This window comes from Calliopsis andreniformis, chromosome 3, assembly GCF_051401765.1.
Source record: "Calliopsis andreniformis isolate RMS-2024a chromosome 3, iyCalAndr_principal, whole genome shotgun sequence".
NCBI lineage: Eukaryota > Metazoa > Arthropoda > Insecta > Hymenoptera > Andrenidae > Calliopsis > Calliopsis andreniformis.
Window position 1 is genome coordinate 9,421,603 of NC_135064.1, and position 17,581 is coordinate 9,439,183.

General features: G+C 42.1%; 1 protein-coding gene and 1 non-coding gene across 3 annotated transcripts in view; both read right to left on the minus strand.

Annotated features, from left to right (window-relative positions):
* Nucleotides 1–1,201: 1,201 nt before the first annotated feature.
* Kdm3 (Lysine demethylase 3) overlaps nt 1,202–17,581 on the minus strand; it is a 400,441-nt gene continuing 384,061 nt past the window's right edge. Inside the window, exons 10-18 of one of the 2 annotated variants that reach the window (XM_076393685.1) lie at nt 11,322–11,690; nt 8,517–10,700; nt 6,667–6,889; nt 5,766–6,175; nt 5,468–5,672; nt 5,008–5,138; nt 3,375–4,809; nt 2,595–2,850; nt 1,202–2,216 (exon numbers count right to left, since the gene is read on the minus strand). In XM_076393685.1, coding sequence (XP_076249800.1) covers nt 1,904–2,216; nt 2,595–2,850; nt 3,375–4,809; nt 5,008–5,138; nt 5,468–5,672; nt 5,766–6,175; nt 6,667–6,889; nt 8,517–10,700; nt 11,322–11,690 — 5,526 coding nt within the window. In that variant the 3' untranslated portion in view covers nt 1,202–1,903. Of the gene's footprint in view, nt 2,217–2,594; nt 2,851–3,374; nt 4,810–5,007; nt 5,157–5,467; nt 5,673–5,765; nt 6,176–6,666; nt 6,890–8,516; nt 10,701–11,321; nt 11,691–17,581 lie in introns of both variants that reach the window. The other variant, XM_076393684.1, reaches the window with a different exon arrangement.
* Nucleotides 4,879–4,956, minus strand: LOC143177713 (small nucleolar RNA SNORD36). Its single transcript, XR_013001632.1, has one exon. It is a non-coding gene; the product is annotated as a small nucleolar RNA SNORD36 (small nucleolar RNA).

Here is a 17,581-nt window from a genome sequence, read left to right on the forward strand (position 1 = left end):
TGTATGCTAGACGAATGTTGAGATCAAAGAAATTGCGGGTTCCAGGATTCCAGTGATTTGTTCTTCATTTGTTTCTTTCCATTTCCTCCTTCCTTTTTACACGTCGGTCTCAAAGATTACCAGCTGTGGAGAACACGTTCGACGATCGATAAGCGCGCGGTGTGACGCTGAATTAGATGCGTCTGTCCTCAAAAGCCCCTGCCATCCTCCTTTCTTCTGTTCCCTTTCTTATCATCGAAATCACCGAGCCGTGAACGCACGTTGCGTGAGTTTGAACAGACGTCACCGTGGTGCACAATAAATCAACGGAGATCGACGATGGCTTTTGAATCCAGACGTGGAGCGGCAACGACGCGTATCGTGAATAGCAGCGAAAAAGTTGAATGATAGGAACTCGGCCTCTCATCTGTGGATTCAGCATGACTAATCTGTTTCATTTTCTTCCTTCCCTTCCTACCTATTCGTTACGCGATGCACAACGTGTAGTACAGACAAACACGCGAGAAATAACCACGTCGTTCAAAACATTGGCACTTCGAAAGTCATTTTTTTTTTCCTACACCGTTACCCTCGCGTTAAATAACGTGTTACCGTTAGTTATCGATACTAATTACAATACGATTAGAATATCGCTTTTCTATCGGATAGACGGTTTGTTTTTCGTGATTTGACAAAAATAACAGTTTCTTTTCACTTGTTTTTTTTTTCTCTTACCCCTTGTTACTGGGTCATCACTGGGCCACAACGTCAATCCAATCTATAAAAACATTCAATTGAATAGTCTATACATCTCGTCAATTTTGTTTTTCGCGAAGATAATGCATCGACAAATTTTCTAGCCTTTCCCTTTTGTTATTTTTGTTCCGATGCCTCCGTTAAAACGACAGTCGTACAATCCATTCGAACAGACTTTGCTCGGTATAGCCGATATATTTTTCGAAAAGGAAAGAGAAACCGAAATTTACGCACGTAATCCCCGAGAAAGCCAAACTGCAACAAGACTGTACATCGACGTGTAGGTAACGCGCAAGAGTCGAGTCTCCTTATCTGTCGTCTGTCAAACTGGACTAATAACGCGAACAATGTTTAGGCAGTGTTTTCACTCTTGTGCTCTTAATCGCACGGAACACAAGAATCTAGCGAGAAATATATATCGGCCACTTAGCAGAGCATTTGTTTGCTTCACTTTGCTTTGAATCGACATCAAAAGCACCAGATCACGAGAGCACGTGTAACGGGGATCGATAATTATCACGGATCCAGCTAATAAATTTAATCGACACCTAATTGCACAAAAAGGTACCTCTAGACAATCCTCTCGCAGTTGCGCTATAGTAAGAATTCATTACACAATAAATCGATTATCTACATTTATATAATATAGACAGTATGTATTGAATACAGGCACGATATAAGTAATTACAAATAATGTATGATCCAAAGTCCTCTCCTCCCGGTATCACAATGGTAAATGGAAGCGCGGCGCGCTCGTGTCGCCGGCTCCATACTATTTTTTTCTTTTCCCTCAATGAAAATACACCGTGGGGACTTCATGTCCGCCAGCACGCACGTTTACTCGAGAAAGGAAAACTACATGTAAAAAGGAAATTCTCAAACGAAACAACGAATAATCTCCCATTGGCTCAGCCAATACCGAAAAATCAAACTTTCGAGTTACTCGTCAAATATCACAACAAATTCTTGCACCTTGGTACAGGTTATTCAGAGTATCTCTTAGATTACAGATCCTCCTGGCTATCCCGGTGTCCGATTAGAATAAAACACCGCGTTCGGGATAGCACAGAGGGCCGACAACAGGTTGCACTCGCTGCTGTACAGCGAGATTTTCAATTCAAACAACGATCAAACAACGGTTCTTGCGACCGCGACAGGGGGCCTAAGGCTACGTCTCTTCTTTCTTTATTTCGTTATTCGTCTTTAACTTGGCAAGAGTCTCTTCCTTCACGTTCGATAAGACGGTGAGGGAATCCTTCACCGCGTGGTAGATTATGTTCTTGATCTGAAGCTTGTCCTCGTGATTGGTGTGCGTGTCCGACAACGCGCGGAATTCTTGAGTGAGGTGGAAGCAATGCGACACATTCTCCGGTGATACAAAATCTTCGGCTACTTTTATACAATTGTGGAGATTACGGACTTGATGCGGTGCGCCGGCTGGCACGAATACTGCGTCGCCCAGGCATTGCACGATAGCATATCTGTAAAAAGAAAATGGACAAACGTTATTTTCATTTCTAACTCACAACTGTACTATTTTCATAATTCGAAACTCTCGAAACCTAGATAAATAATAATTTACTGTTTATAAACAGTAATTAGTGTTGAAAATACTAATTATTTCATGACATTTTTTCGCTCCATTTATTTAAAATTTAAATTATACCTAACTGCATTTAAGTTTCACTTAATTATATTTAATAAATGGTTTGATTTTCTAAAAAATGAATTGGTTATAATTATAATTCTTGACAAAATGGATACTCCTTAGAAACAAAAATAAAAAAATAAAAATTCAAGCTATATCTTTACTCTAAATCACAGTAATATAACAGGAATGTTGTTAAATGAATATTTACCCTTCGACACCGTATTCGCGGTACAGACGTTCTCGCAGAGGTCCATCAAGATAACAGCTCTGATCGTGGATGGGATCATGATGTGGTTCTAGACGAGCGCCACGTTCTAATGCTACTGCGTTCAGGAGATCTCGAATCTTATCGGCATCTCGAGCTGCGTAAATGTGCCACAATGCACCGGGTGCCTCTCCGCGTTCGCGAACGCGTCGCCGTGTCAGGATATCACAGCCTGCTTCGTCTATCGCTCTCAGTGCCTCTGTAATTGTTAAAAATTTCTCGTTATATTTCAGATTCAATAGTGCATTATCCAAAGACCGAAACAGTTATGAAACTTTCTAATTCGTAACATTCTAAAAATAATTTTCTTGAAAATAGAAATTTTAGTCTAAACAGAACTTATGAAATATAAGAATAACAATTTTTCTAGAAGAGGAACAGATATTTTGTTCACTAACATTAAAAAAGTCCTCAATCATTGCAACAAATGCTGAATATATCTTCAGTGAATAGTGTAAGCGTAAATATCGTTAAATATAACTAGTACTAATAAATGTTTTAAAAGGACTTGTTTCCATTAAACTTTTATTATACAGATTCTAAAATATCTGTTCCACAAGAATTTTCTAGAAGAGTTCCTAATGGTAACAGTTCCTTCCATAAAAATTCCATAGAAACAGATATTCTTTGAAACAAAAGATACAAGCCCGAGCACAATTGTTTTGAAAATAAAAATAACTGTTTATTTTAATCCCTAGCATAATCTAAAATAACAATAAATACCTTTGACGTGTTCGTCGTTGTCGGCATCCTTAGGAATTCCTACGTAAACCATTACGTTGACGGCATCAGAAATGTCTAGATGAAGATTGGTCGTGCCCTTATTAGGATGGAGAGCCGAACCATAAGCGTTATACATTTTAGGTCCCAAATCTGGTCTTACGAAGCAGTCGGGTAGACGACTCGCCAAATTCAACCTTCCATTTCGATGGGTGTACTCCGACAATGGTAGAACTTTCATCAGGTCGGCGAACCTTGATGGCAATAATTCTGCGAAATCTTCACCAGGTGGCCAATCTTTTAATTTTAGCAGCATTGGATTCCCTCTCTCGTCCTTCAGTCTCTTGGAAAAGTTCTCAAAACCTTCCCAGAATTTACGCATAGGTTGATTCGGTACTAAGTTACCTGTCATACAATTGATGAGATCGTTCTTCTCATCGCCAAAGTCTCTGGCGAATGAGTCAGGATGCCAGAGATTCATATCTAGAGACTTCGCGACGTCTGACACAATGACCGGCTGTCCACGTTTCCACTGATCTTGAAATATCCTGTAGTTGTTGGGATTGTTCGGATCATTTAACCTCAGCAATTTTCCGTCACAAAGCCAAGAGTGTGGAACGTCTGGATAGAGGCTCTTGCTTTCTGTGAGTGTCATGATTCTAATGGGCAACGGTTCTCTCCCCTTCTGCGTCCATTTGTACCTTCTCACGAAATGCTTCAACTCTCTCGGCTTCTCGTCATCCAGTCCAGCTTCCCTCTCCTTTTTCACGCTGTGCTCTATCACGCTGGATATCACCTCATCCAGCGCATCCATTTTCGACTTCTTCCCAGACTTTGTAACATTGTTTTGTGTATTATTACCGGATGTGACGTTAACGTTACTGCTATTGTTTGTGGGCGAATTTGACCTCGAGCCACTACCGTTGGACTTGTGAGACGGACGAATAAGTAACTCTCTCAAGGTCGAGTAATTACCATCCCGATCTTCATCTGAATCCGAACTCGAGCCGCTTTCGTTCTTGTCTTGATTTTGCAGCGCCACGTCCGCTAGCCAATTTAGCGGAGAGTTCTTGTCTTCTCCATTTGTTTTGTTCTCGGACGATCCGTTCGACTCGTTCACCTTCTTCTCCTCTTTCACTTCCTGTTTCACGTTCCCGTTGAGAACCGGTATCGAATCGCCTTTTATCATATTTCTGAGATGCTCATTGGGAGAGGTCTGAACAACTAGCGAACAACCACAATGCTGGGGTATCCCCCACTCTGCTCGACACTCGTGAAGCCGTTGCCCAAGACGTACCAAGCTGTCGCCAGCAATGATCTGCGTGAGCATGAGTCGTTCAGGTTCGTGTACTTGTCTGTTGGTACACAAAAGCCACGAGAAGTCATCTCTATCCTTTCCGCTTTCTCCCCAGATCTTAATTGTCCCATTCTTGCGTCCCTAATAACGTTTATTTACTTTGTTAAATATGTACTCTCTTAAATAAAAATTTTATATTTAAAATAATTATAATATCAGTGTTAAAAAGCTCGATAATTTGTAGTTGTATATCACGGATTTTCAATTAGTTATTTGTCATCATGTATTGTTTGTACTTGTAAAATATTTAGATTTATAAAGATGATATTTTATTCTTACTTTATAACAATCGATGCACACGACGAAACCGCATTTACCGCAGGCCCAGTGGTAGTTGAAAAGGGTTGTCTCGCAAACGTCACACATTTCTCGAACTCCTTGGACCACTCTCTTCCACGCCACTGTTCCGTCTACAAGTCCCGAATTTGCTGTCATGGTAAAGAAACAATCGATTCGCAAAGCGTTAAATCATGCGAACAAAGGAAAATGAAAAGCCAATATGTGCCACGTGTATGTACAATTACATGAACGAAAGAGATTTGAAATTACATTTAAGAAAAGGAAAATGATATAATAAGACATATTGTCTACAATGTAATAGGTCAATGTCTCACATTGATATTATTAAACATGCATGAAAGAATATATGAGCATATGAATAATGATTGCAGACGTAGTATTTCGAAATTTAATATTATTTGTTTTAAAAAGCTGCAGGTTAATGTTTTATAAAATTTACCTTCTGCCATGTGTTGTTGAAGAGCATCTTTCTCTTGATGAAGAAGATCGCAAAACTGATCCCCAACTTGTCGAAGCAATCTATGAGCCATTTCCAGATCTAGATCTTCTTTGTTGTCTCCCTTTTCTTTGTCATTCTTATCAGACTTTTCGTCTTTTTTTGTGTCCGTACCGTCTTGTCCTGGTAACCATAACCGAAGATCTACCTGTAAAAATCAAAGGAAACCGACCAGGTGTTCGTCTTATTCTTGCTAAGTATCTCTGAGAAAAAGAAATGCATCATGTTTCTATGAATTTACCTCAGAAGCGTCTTTGTGAGGATCGCTAAATCCTGCTATAGCCAATTGTCCATTTTTGGTGTACCGTAATCTACGGAATGCATAAAATCTGCAGAATATATTTTGTGGAAGGTTTTTGGAGCGCTGGTGCGGTGTCCATCTGCACTCACGACATTTAGCCAATTTCGGGGCGACTTCGAAACAGGCACCATCTTGCAACCAGCTGTCACCAGTTTTCTTTAGTTGGGATATCGGGGGTCTACGAAAGGGATCTCCCCTACCGCCGCTTCCACCTGGCCCATTGTTACCTCCGCTTGTGCTGTCGTCTCTACGTTCTTTTTTTTGACGAGGTTGCTGATCTTCCCCTCCTAATTCGTTACCTTTCGTAGTCTTTGGTCTTCTACCTCGTTTTCTAGGTTCCTTGTTATTTCCTATTGAACAAAGAATAGGATCTATTTAAACGACATTGACAACCACTTACTTATCAGTCCACACAAATATAATACATTTCAGTGTTAAAAAGCTCATAATATTATCTTTCACGGATATCAATTTTGATTGTATCATCATTCTGAGATCTTGGAATACAAACAAGCAAATGTTATTACAAAGAGTCAGGGTAAGTGTGCGAGACAGGATTACAAAGGTTCCAAGAGCTTGGTGAACCAAAAGAGTATCAGGAAATTAGGTAGTATCAGAGATGCTGAGTAAGTAACGAACAATGCTTTAAGTTTAAGTATGTAAATGAGAATTTGAAATAGTATTTCCCTTTGAGGGTTTACTCCTGAATTTCTCAGGTTTCCACACAGCTCTATAGAGGTGAGTAAGTGTATTGACCATGGAACGCGGATCACTTACCCTGCAAGTGAATAGTTAGTTCACCTGATGGGAAGTCCATTTACAAGAAGCTACGTCAACTAACCGTTTCCCGAGGAATTGTTGGAATTGGCTGCAGTATGTCGCACCCTCGATGCAGGTTGAATGGAACCCAACTGTTCACTGGTATCGCTGGCTGAACCAGCTTCGCTCTCGTTACTTGACTCGCTGCCTACACCAGCTCCTCCACCTTGCTTGTCTTCCTTTCGCCTCCGCTGATCTTCCGCGGTTGTTTGCTGCCTCCGTGCGGCGCCCTTCTTTCGTTTTACCTACCACAGGGCACAGATTATTAAGTAGTCAGGAAGTTCATGCTCTTGCCGTAACTACTGCCACAAACTACCACCTTAGAAATCTTCTAATCGTCTACTTTATTATTATAAAAATGCATTGTCCACAATGCTATCTCTTCTATTTTGCCATCGCAAGCAAATTCATAATTCAAGTAAAATATACTTAAAAAACTTATGCATGCACCAACAAGAACTCAAATTTGTTTCTACCCAGTATTTCCACTTTTCCCAAATTCATGACCAATTTATTAAAAATCATTAATAGTAACAATAGTCTACAACGTTGAACGAAAATTAGGTCAAATAATTAACTGAACAATTGTTAAAAGCAATTGTTTCTAGTCACAATAGAAAGAGGTTATGTTGTCTCACGAGTACGACATATTTTCAATTAAAAGCACTTTGTACTTTACCATGTTTATCTGCTGAACATTGGTTACTTTACACGATTTATAACAATAAATAGAACACATTAAACTGGGGCCTAGAATTCATTAAATAGACGCGATGAAACTACACCGGTACGTGATAAAGCAACCGCCTTCCTAAGCACTTGTGGTTGGTGTTTTCAAAATGGCGTCGAATGAGGCGCCAAATTCAAATACGAGAAAGTAAGTGTGCACCACAATGTATTCGTTCTCACATTCCAAGTGTAAATCATAATTTAAATCAAAGGTAAACAAAATTTTAGCGTAACATACAATGAAGCACAGCGAAGTTCACAAATTTGATGTCGAATGCAGTTGTAGTTTTATGTACAACTGGAAAAATTTATTGCATCACTTGAATACTACTAAAAAGTTTAAGTTGAATTTTAAAATTCCCCAACTTCTTAGTCAAAGTTCATTCAAAACTGTTGCATAAAAATAGCTGCAGCTTCGTTAAAAAATATTCTTTTTTGATGCAATTTCGGATTTTTCGAAGGAAAGTGATGAAATTCTTTGGTACTGTACGTTGAATTTACAAAAACTGTTATTTGTACGGTATAGCAATTTTTTAACAGTAAGAAATTTATGCAACTTGATAACAATCCCTGCCCTTTAAATAAGAATTTTACTTCTTGGACAAAACTTAAACAAAATCAGGCAAAGAAGCAAAAGGTAATTAATTTACTTTTTATCATTGCAACAGTTTCGAACGAATTATAATAAAGTTATGGAACTTTGAAATCCGAAAATTTTTTACTACGATAGTATTCAAATGACAGAATAAATTTTTCTTACTACTTATGCTATAAATAGTATAAAACATGACCTATTTAGTACAATCTATTTACACATGCAAGAATAACATAAACATGTAGCTATGAAGCTAATTGTCTCAATCTAAACACCTAATTTTGAAAAACTATTAATTAATAAACAGGATGTTCCGTAACAAGTCGAAAAATACCATAATTTTTCAATCTTCAAAAAAGACTTTACTCATTGAACAACTAGAATATTTAGCCAAAAGTGTAGCTTCAATAAACACCATTTACTCTTATTCTCTATATGTCAATTTCTTCTACTAAGAAATTACTAATTCTTTTCTTCAATGGGCTGAAACTACCAAACCCTACTATACTTGTCACAAAACACCCTGAAAATACGATCCATATAGATACCTTGGGTGGCTTGCGTTTAGGCGGCGACTTCCTTTCGGGGTCGCTGCTGGATGAGTCCTCTTGCAACGTTTTCGTGTCCGTGGCGTGTCCATTGAGAGACGACTCCTTGTTCGTCACTTTGCGACTGTTCTTGGCAGTCACCTTGCTCTTATTGATGCTATTCACCGCCATGCTGCCTATATTGTGAATAGAGTTGACAGCGCTGGGCAAACACGTGGTAGTGGTATTGCTGGTGACGTTCGACGACGAGTCACGTTCCTTATTATTGAGCGGTTGCGAGGGTGCCTGGGAGATGTTCAAAGGCAACGTCACGCAGGATCCACTGCCGACAACCCCAGTGGTGTCCTCCGTGCCATCCTCGCCGGAATGCCTCTGCAGCCAAGCCTTCTTCAGCTTGTGCACCGGGTAGCTGGTACTGCTGGGTGGTCTGGGCGCTGGACTGTTGGATTTCTCGCTGTCCACCGTCGTGGGGTTAGCCTTCGCTGGCGTGCCAGGTGCACTGGGTGCTGGACTGGGCGCCGTCGAAGGCGCAGGACTGGGTATGGGTGCTGGACTTGGGGCAGCGCTAACCGTGGGGTTCAGCGAGCTGACGCTGCCCGTGCTGGCGGGCCTCACAGACCCATCTCCACTGGCAGTTCTAGGCGCAGGACTAACCGCGGTGGCAGTTCGCTCCTGTGACCCCTGACTGTTCGGTTGCGCGAGCAGGGCCGCAGTGTTCACTACAGTAGTAATCGACGTGGCCGCAGACGCTATCAGCGGACTGGGCTCGCTCACTCTGGAGAGAACAGGTGGACCAACGCACTGCAGAGACAACGGCTGCGGCTCCTCTGTCCTGCGCTTCTTGCAGACCTCGAGGGACACCGGCTGCCCTGGACTCTCCGTCATCGAGGGTGTTGGGGCTTTCCTCTTGGGCGAACCAGACCTCTCGACACCTAGATCGAGCGGCTGCGTCTGGAAGGTTGTGTTCATCTGAGGCTGCGTGTGCTGCACCGTCTGGCCTCCAGGTTGCTGGTGAGGACTGGTGTGACGAGCGGGGTGCGCGATGGGCCTGGAGAGAGGCGCCGAGGCGGCTGTCGGCGGCGAACCGTGGAGAGGATGCGGTGGTAGCTTGGCTGCTGGCATGGAGCCAGGGAAGCCTCTCGAGTCGTAGACGGACCTGCTGTGGGCGGGCGGTGGCAGAGGTGGAGGCGGCGCCCCGTGGTGGTGAGGCACTTGCTGGTAAGGCGAGCTGCCGGCTTTCGAGGTGAGAGGAATCGGCGCGGCGACAGCCGGTTCCGAGGCTCTGCAGACTGGCGTGCCAGTCATGATGCCGGAATTCGGCTTGCCGTAGATATGAGGTGGCGCTGGACTGCTGACTTTCGGCTTGGAGCCTGCCGACGGCGCGGCGTAGTGCGAGGTCGGCGAGGCGGTGGGCGGATGCGGATGTGGATATGGATAGGAGGACTTGGCGGTGGCGTAAGGTATTCCAGGTTCCGGCCTGAGATAACGTGGCTCAGGCGGCGACGGATGCGGTGGTTGATGAGGATGCTGAGCGTGCGGTGACTGGCGATTGTGCGAGTGCGGTGGATGCCCGTGTGGGCTGGGTAACTGCGTGGTGGTGGTGGGCCCGCTACTGCTCCTGTGGTGGCCCTGGGGTATGCTCTTCGCAGCCTGCATACCACCGTCCAGGTGATGAAGGTGGTGAGGACTTTGCGTGGGACTCCTGTACTCGTAGGGCTTGTGTTGCGGCGCCACCGATTGGACGTTCAAATATGACATGATCTTCGGACTTGGCGAGTGCTGCTGCGAGGGTGGCGCCTTCGGCAGCTCTCGCCCTTCGTTCTTAACGATCACCGAGCTTTTGTGATCCGAAAGCATGGATGAAGGGTTCTGTAGAACCTCCCTTCCGTGATGGTCCCTCTCAAGACTGCCGGTCATGCTGCCTTTCCCTGGCATAGACTTATGCGACTGTCCAACGTCGCTTTTTACTTTTATGTCGGACATGTATGAGGCCTGGGGTTGGTACGTCGAGTAGGTGAACAGACCCACGTTCGGCTCGACTTTTGGTAGGGAACTATGCGACGGGCCTACCACGTTCGGTTTCTCGTGAAGACTACTGACTGGAAGTGACGACTTGGACGTTCTTGAGTGCGCCGGTGGTGGTGGATAGTCGACTTTGCCGGGAACGCTCGACGGTCGAGACACCTGTGTCGAGATAGCAATAAATGGTTAATTTCGCAAATGTTATTACATTTTCATTGTTATTAAAAGAGATCTGAAGATTTTTAATTTTTTAAAAGAAAATTGAATAGGAAATTCATATTGAGTAAAGTCTTGGTATATGTTTATCGGTCAGGACTGGTCAAAATATATCTGGACTCCAGAACCAAAGTGTAGGTATTAAGTCACACACAAAACAAGTGAACTTAATACACTCTGGCTCCAGGGTCCAGCTACGTAAAATGCACAGAGCTACAAATTGGGATAAAATATTTCAAAATGTGCTTCCTGGATTTATACTGCATACAGCTGGTAGATAAGTTGGCAACTAGGACGCCACCTAACCCCACCTTTACCGCCACTACAAGCACCCATTAGCAGATGTGACTGATTCAGCTAAATAACTAAAGTTCACGTTGCCTGATTCTACGATTGTGTTCAAATAAGCTGACTTACTTCATTGCGATCAATTATACCCACCATTCCTTCCGCCTGCCAACTTACCAGTCATATACACTACTGTTTTCCAATTCACCGATTCAAACAATCTTCCGCTCAACCCGTACCCCGAGCACAATTTCAAAATAAAATGAAAAGGGAACACACCTGCTGAGTCGGAGGCGCGGTGGCCGCATAGTAAGCAGCCCTCTGCTGCGCCGCAACGTGATCCCTGGCCTCGGCCTGTCTGTGCAGTCTCTCGGTCGCGGCCAGGTGTTCCCTGATTCCCATGTTTTCGGTTTCCCGTTGCCTCTGCTCCCTCGCGTCTCGTTCCCTCGCCTCGCGTTCCCGTTCCTCTCGCTCCCGTTGCTGTTGCTGCGCCACGGTGACCGGATGCGCGCTCCCCGCGCCCGGCCCTGGATGATGATGAGCCACATGAGCAGTCATCCCCGAGTGCGGCGCGCCGTGCGTCCTGCTCCCTGGGGGCGGCAGCGGAATGAACGTGTTCCACGCCATCGAGGTGGACTGCATGTTTCTCTGCGGAACATAAGACACCTACTTCACTAAATACTGCCAATCGGTTTCGCGGTTCGACGCGCGACATCGTCACGCCCGTTCGCTGTTCCTCGGCGAGCATTCGTCTCGCGCGTCGAGCAGAGGGAACCCGAGCTCGGGACGCTGAGAGGGCGACGACTATTTTCGCGCTCGCTCGTCATCCCCGAGCACGGAAATGCGTTCTGACGATACGCAAGAAGGAGAAAGTACTCGACGCTGACGCGGACGTTTCGCGAGAGGTTCGATGGCAAAATCTGTTTATTTTAAGCTCGCTTATTTCCGAACCTTCCACGGCGAATGGCCAACGCTACGGGCTCGACGCCACCGAACCGCTCCAAAGTTTCCTGGGAGGTGATACTGAACAGGATGGGATGACAATCTTTTTTCAGGCTGAGTTACTGGGAACTGGGAACTTGGATTGTGTTCTGCTGAAGGGGACACGAAAATAATGTGTGGTCTATTGTTTAGTGTTCTGTTTTGTATTGTAGATTGTGGAAGGAGATGTGTAAGTAGAAGCCAATAGAGATTCTAACTTATGGTGTTTCGCGAGTGCAACTTATTTATTTTCAAGTGTGTCTGTATATTTGGCTCATTGGTCTATCTCATATTTAGATGTTGATACATATCAAGATCACCTTTAATTCTAGGAATATTAACTGAGCTCTGAACTACCATGTGCAAACCTTTGAAGCAATTCCCCGAACCCTTAGTCATTACTGATTCATCTTAAAAAATGATTTCGATGGGAACTCCTTTAATAAAATATCAAACATAAAAGTTGAGGTCTAACTACTTAAATTTATTTAACCTGTATCAAGCTAGGACTTTGAAAACACCCTTTCTGCGTTCAAAATTTTTTAAACTAACATCATTCGCAGTTGCGAATGTGGCAGTCAATGCGTTAAATTCATCGGAGCAGATGGAAGGTCTTGTTGCTTTAAACCAGCTCTATTGTAATCGCTTCGCAACCAAGAACACAAATGTTTCGCATCAGCAATTACTCCAGCTGTCTTATCATCGTTCTTTGATACATACGAGTAACGCGTGCACTGTTGCGAAACCGATAAGAAACGTCTGCGTGATTGGGACTTTCCACGTGTACCGCGCAGACACTGTAATCTCCTAAGCAGAAGCATAAGATATATCTGGTAGAATTTTCTTTCGAGTGGTGTTTGGAAACACGTGTGACTGAACGATTGCCTGAAACCTTCAGTCGATGAAGATTTTTTTGTATTCAATTTTTGCTTGTATAGCGTTCTTTCGATTAGACTCGAGCTTCGCTGACAAGATTATAGTAAGAAACACGTTTCTGTAGTCAGCTATGTTGACATCCAACTTTGTTTGTATTAAAAATGTAAGTGACAGTGCAGATAAGTAAAACTTCTTTGCTCTAAATAATCTTAAGTAATAGTAAATCAACGACAAGTCCATAAAACAGAAATAGTGTATTCTTCCTAACAGCATTAATACCTCTTCACGTCCTCTAATATCTTCTGATCTACCAAAGCTACCAGTTGCAATCCATCGGAGCAGAAAATAGTTCGAAACACAATTCCGTAGTTGATATCGATGTTATTGCAGCTGAGTCGCTTCTAAGAGAGTCCGAGTCCCACTGATTACATTTGTCTATCGCAAATAGAATCCACAAATGGTCTTCTCCCAAGTACAAACTCCACAAATACTACGAAGTTCCAATCGAAAGGGGCCAGCGAGGCAGTCAAGGCAGGCTTAATCACTACTGAATCCCTTCGCGATCGAAAATGTAGAAACGTGTGACACGGTTGAGAATTAATTCGATTCGTCGAGTGATCGAGTCACGAAACCTTGGTGCCGATAAAACGAAACGTGAACAGCATATCGTGAGTCACCGAGGGGACACTTAATCGGCTCGAGTAGCGTAACTCCACGTCGCTGATAGCAGTCGAGTAGATCACCTGAGGTTTCTCGTCGAGTTTCAATCTTTCGCGAGGTCGGAAGACGATCGATGACGTAAGCTGATTTTTTTCCTCAGACGGTGATGCATCGATTGCCAGCTGGTTATGCGCATACAGATTTCTCTGCGGGCTTCGTGCGTCTCATGGAGGAAAATCTCGAGACCTAACGATGACATTTTAATGAGCTGCGTCGAAATGATCGGACTTGAAATACTGCAGTTGCTGACATGTGGTTTTAAATGTGGGTGTTAGATGTAGACAAGAGCGTGATACTCTTGTTATGTACTTTTCTGTCATTTATTTTTTTGTGCTATTTTCTTCTTTTTGTAAGGAGTTTGGTAATATAGTCAATATACAGTAGGTCCTTGATTAATCGATTAAACACTGAATTTAATATTTAATTAACCTTCTTTACCTATTTAGATCTGAAACTAATTTTTGTGCATTTTATGAATTTTTGTTAAGACGTTGAATTTATTACACAGAACTATTTTTCTAAGTATTTTGTAATTAATTAATAACATGAAATTCGAGCACTTAAGAATCTAAATAACAAAGATCATGGATGATTCAGTCAATCGAGATCCAACTGTATTTCAAGACTACTTAGGTAGAACGAGTTTCACTTGTTCTACAGAGGCACTTGTATCTTTAATTAATGAGAGTAAACTGGGCTACCAGTACACAAGTTGACCTCAGAAATGTCCCTAGCTATAAGCTCTCCAGTGACCTATGAATCTATAGTTACTTAAAGTTTGCAATACGAATTTATAGGTAAGTAATCATAAATTCTACTGAGCTACTATACTGTTATATCAATTTTCATATCTAACAAGATAGCACTCGAAAAAATAATACCTATATAAAATATAAAGAATCCAAACACTGAATAATAAAATAAAATCTGATAACAAAATAACACATCACATATGAAGATTATCAGTCAAAAACTGTCATCAAGTCCCCATAATTAAAAAAATTTCTAAAAGAAATTAATTTCTGCTCACTCGCGAGATAACAAAATTTATAGTTCAACCATGCACCAACGTCCATAATTCTTGACGACATTAATGCCTGAGAACTGCCAGAGCAGTTAACATGTTAATTCGATAGACTTGAAACTCGATGAAGATCGTGAAGAAATCTCCACACGCATTTTCCAACTGTTCCTTGCGTCTCTTCCATCACAAGCGTAAAGGACACGGTTCACGCTGTTTTTCTCGCGAGGACTGTGTCAAGGTCGGGCTATCGGCCACTCGCTATCTAAAATCCATCATTGACGTGCGCGAAAGGGGGAGAAGGGAAATTAATGGTGCGCACAGGGAGAAAGAGGAAGACTCCAAGCAGCCCGCGAATCTAATTATAGTCTTGGCCGAGAAGAAGGTTTACTATGCTAATCGAGCCGAGCGAGTAAATGTCAACCCACGTGTCCCGTTTATCCTGGTGCTCGCGTCATCATTTTACGCGCCTGTTTGTATTCCACGCGCGTTTTCGCGATGCGCAGACAGCCTGCCTGCCTTCTCCTACGCCTTTCGTTTGCAGAAACTCTGCAACGATGGCTCGTTAAATTGCTGCCGAAATGTCTCGTTAAATTGACAAGTTTCCAGTGCTTCTTGGAATTGATCCAAACGAGAGACCGAGACCCTTGAACTCGTTGGAATTCGCGTTTATTGAGTTCGTATTGACTTTCGCTATATCGAAAATGGAAACTTTATGATCTCTATTTAACTCTTCGCCAGCAATCTGGGTATTTTAAGGTACAAGTCTTGTTATTCTCTGGGAGCTTTCTGTGGATACTAGTGGAATTTTCCAGAAATTGAAGGAAACTGAAAGAAACAGTGGAACATTTACGAAGAAAAGCTATTGGAAGATATTTTAAAAATATTGAGAAATAAACTTTTTGTAGATTTCTTAAGAACCTAGAATAAAAAATCTATGGTGGACATAAACGACTCAGCTTATTGTCAGTGTCAATAATAAACAAAATAATTGTTGACGCAGGGTTAATGTTAGAGAATCGTCTTTGAATGAGAAAACTCTTGCTTTGTATTTGGGTAACAAATACTTTCTTGTCATAAGTATTATGGAATTATTTGGAGCAAAGTAGTTTTACTTTTATGTACTTTCACTCGAATCTTTGACGAGGCAAAGTGAGTTAGCATCGGTGAGTCATCAACGAACCGTCACATGTTCTACTGTAGAAACACTCTGGTATGAGAAATGTGATACATAGCAAAGAAAATATCACATTCCATAAAGTGGCTAATTTGGAATAGCGCTATACCTATAAATATGTGTCTAAAAATACAACAGACTTGATTGGTTAAAAATTTTACAGAAATCTACTGAACTAAATTTTAGTAGCACATTCCCATTATCATTTTTCGTGTGGCCATCGATATCACAGAGGAAAACTAGTAAATAGAATAAGAACGTACGAAACAGGCCTAGACCATCAATCGACTTCACCAAACGAAAATTTTATTCGTCGTCATTTTTATCTTATCTTTAAGAAACAAGTGGGTAATAAATTGGCGATGTTTCCCCGATAAAAGTGAATCCAAATATAAGTCCGACTAGTATTAACGATAATTAATTTGAATTCACTACTGGATTAATAATCGAAGATAAAACCTTCTACGATTTATGCCGTGTTTAGACTCATTTTTATGGAGAAAACCTCATCTAGTTATCAAGACTTACTTCAAATGAGCAGAATGTATATTACGATCTTAGGAAAATGAAGACTAGGTAATTTTTGTTTTCTTTTTAAATTAATAAATTGGTATATAGCTATGTATACTGGCCAATATTAGCTAGTAAGTACCTATATTTCAACTACAACCAAGAAAAATAAGCTGATTTTTCTTGGTTCACTTTCCTTATCTCAAACAAGGATTTCGTTGATTTACTTCATGATACATTGATACATTATGTTTACTCAGAAGAAATATGTGTAAAATTATATCTCAACATAGATCAGCTCTGTATAATGACTGTATACGCATTGCGTTTTGTATTTCGTATTTTGTTTTGGTATTTCTATGTAGGACATGCTGAGCTAGGATCCACCAATGACAATAACAATACTAATACCAATACTAATAATTAACCTAAAGATTTCTATACATTTGTGAGAAATTTAAGATGCAAAATAGTACAGAGTCCACGTCATTTACGAAAATACACAAAATGTCTAAAGCACACGTTATAATCTCACATTTGGAGGATGGACAAGATTTATATTTAAGTTCCATTTCTTTAGTAGGTATGCAGTATTCATGAAAACGTGAATTCACATAAAAATTCTCAGGCTATTAATAAGTATCCAATAATAATGAAACCCCAGAAAATACAGGAATCAGAATCTCCAGAAAATACACTCTTGCCAAAGTGATTCCCCATTACTATTTACTGGCACCACAGACCCCCAAAAGATCGATGTAAGTACCAAGCCCCCACCATAATCCACCAAGCATCCCCGTCTCGTTGACTTCGCCCTCCTGAATGCGAACCAGTCACATCGCTGAATAAAAAAGCTATTCGCGTCTCTTAAAGAGCAAATTACGGTCGCCATTGAAGTTTGACGCTCGCTCGCGATAATTGAAAGCCAAGAAAGCTGGTCGAAAACTCTTTCGTGGACGAGAGAGCGTGAGGCTCGACATTCAGCGAAAGAGACGAAGAGAAAATCGAGAACAGAGGGAAAGAAGAAGATCCAGCTCGCCTGACGGTATTCTTTTCATCGCGAGACGCCCGTTGCCAGCGAAGCTAGGTCGATCTTTCTCTCGGGGTCGTGTATCAGCCGTGATTGCACGCGTTTCGCCCGCGCACGGCATTATACGAGCGCGCGGGTTTTGTCCGCGTATTGCATTCCCGACAAAAGGTGCAGGGAGCGAGAGGAGGTCGGGACAAAAGCTCGTAAAACGCTCGTTAAAAGCG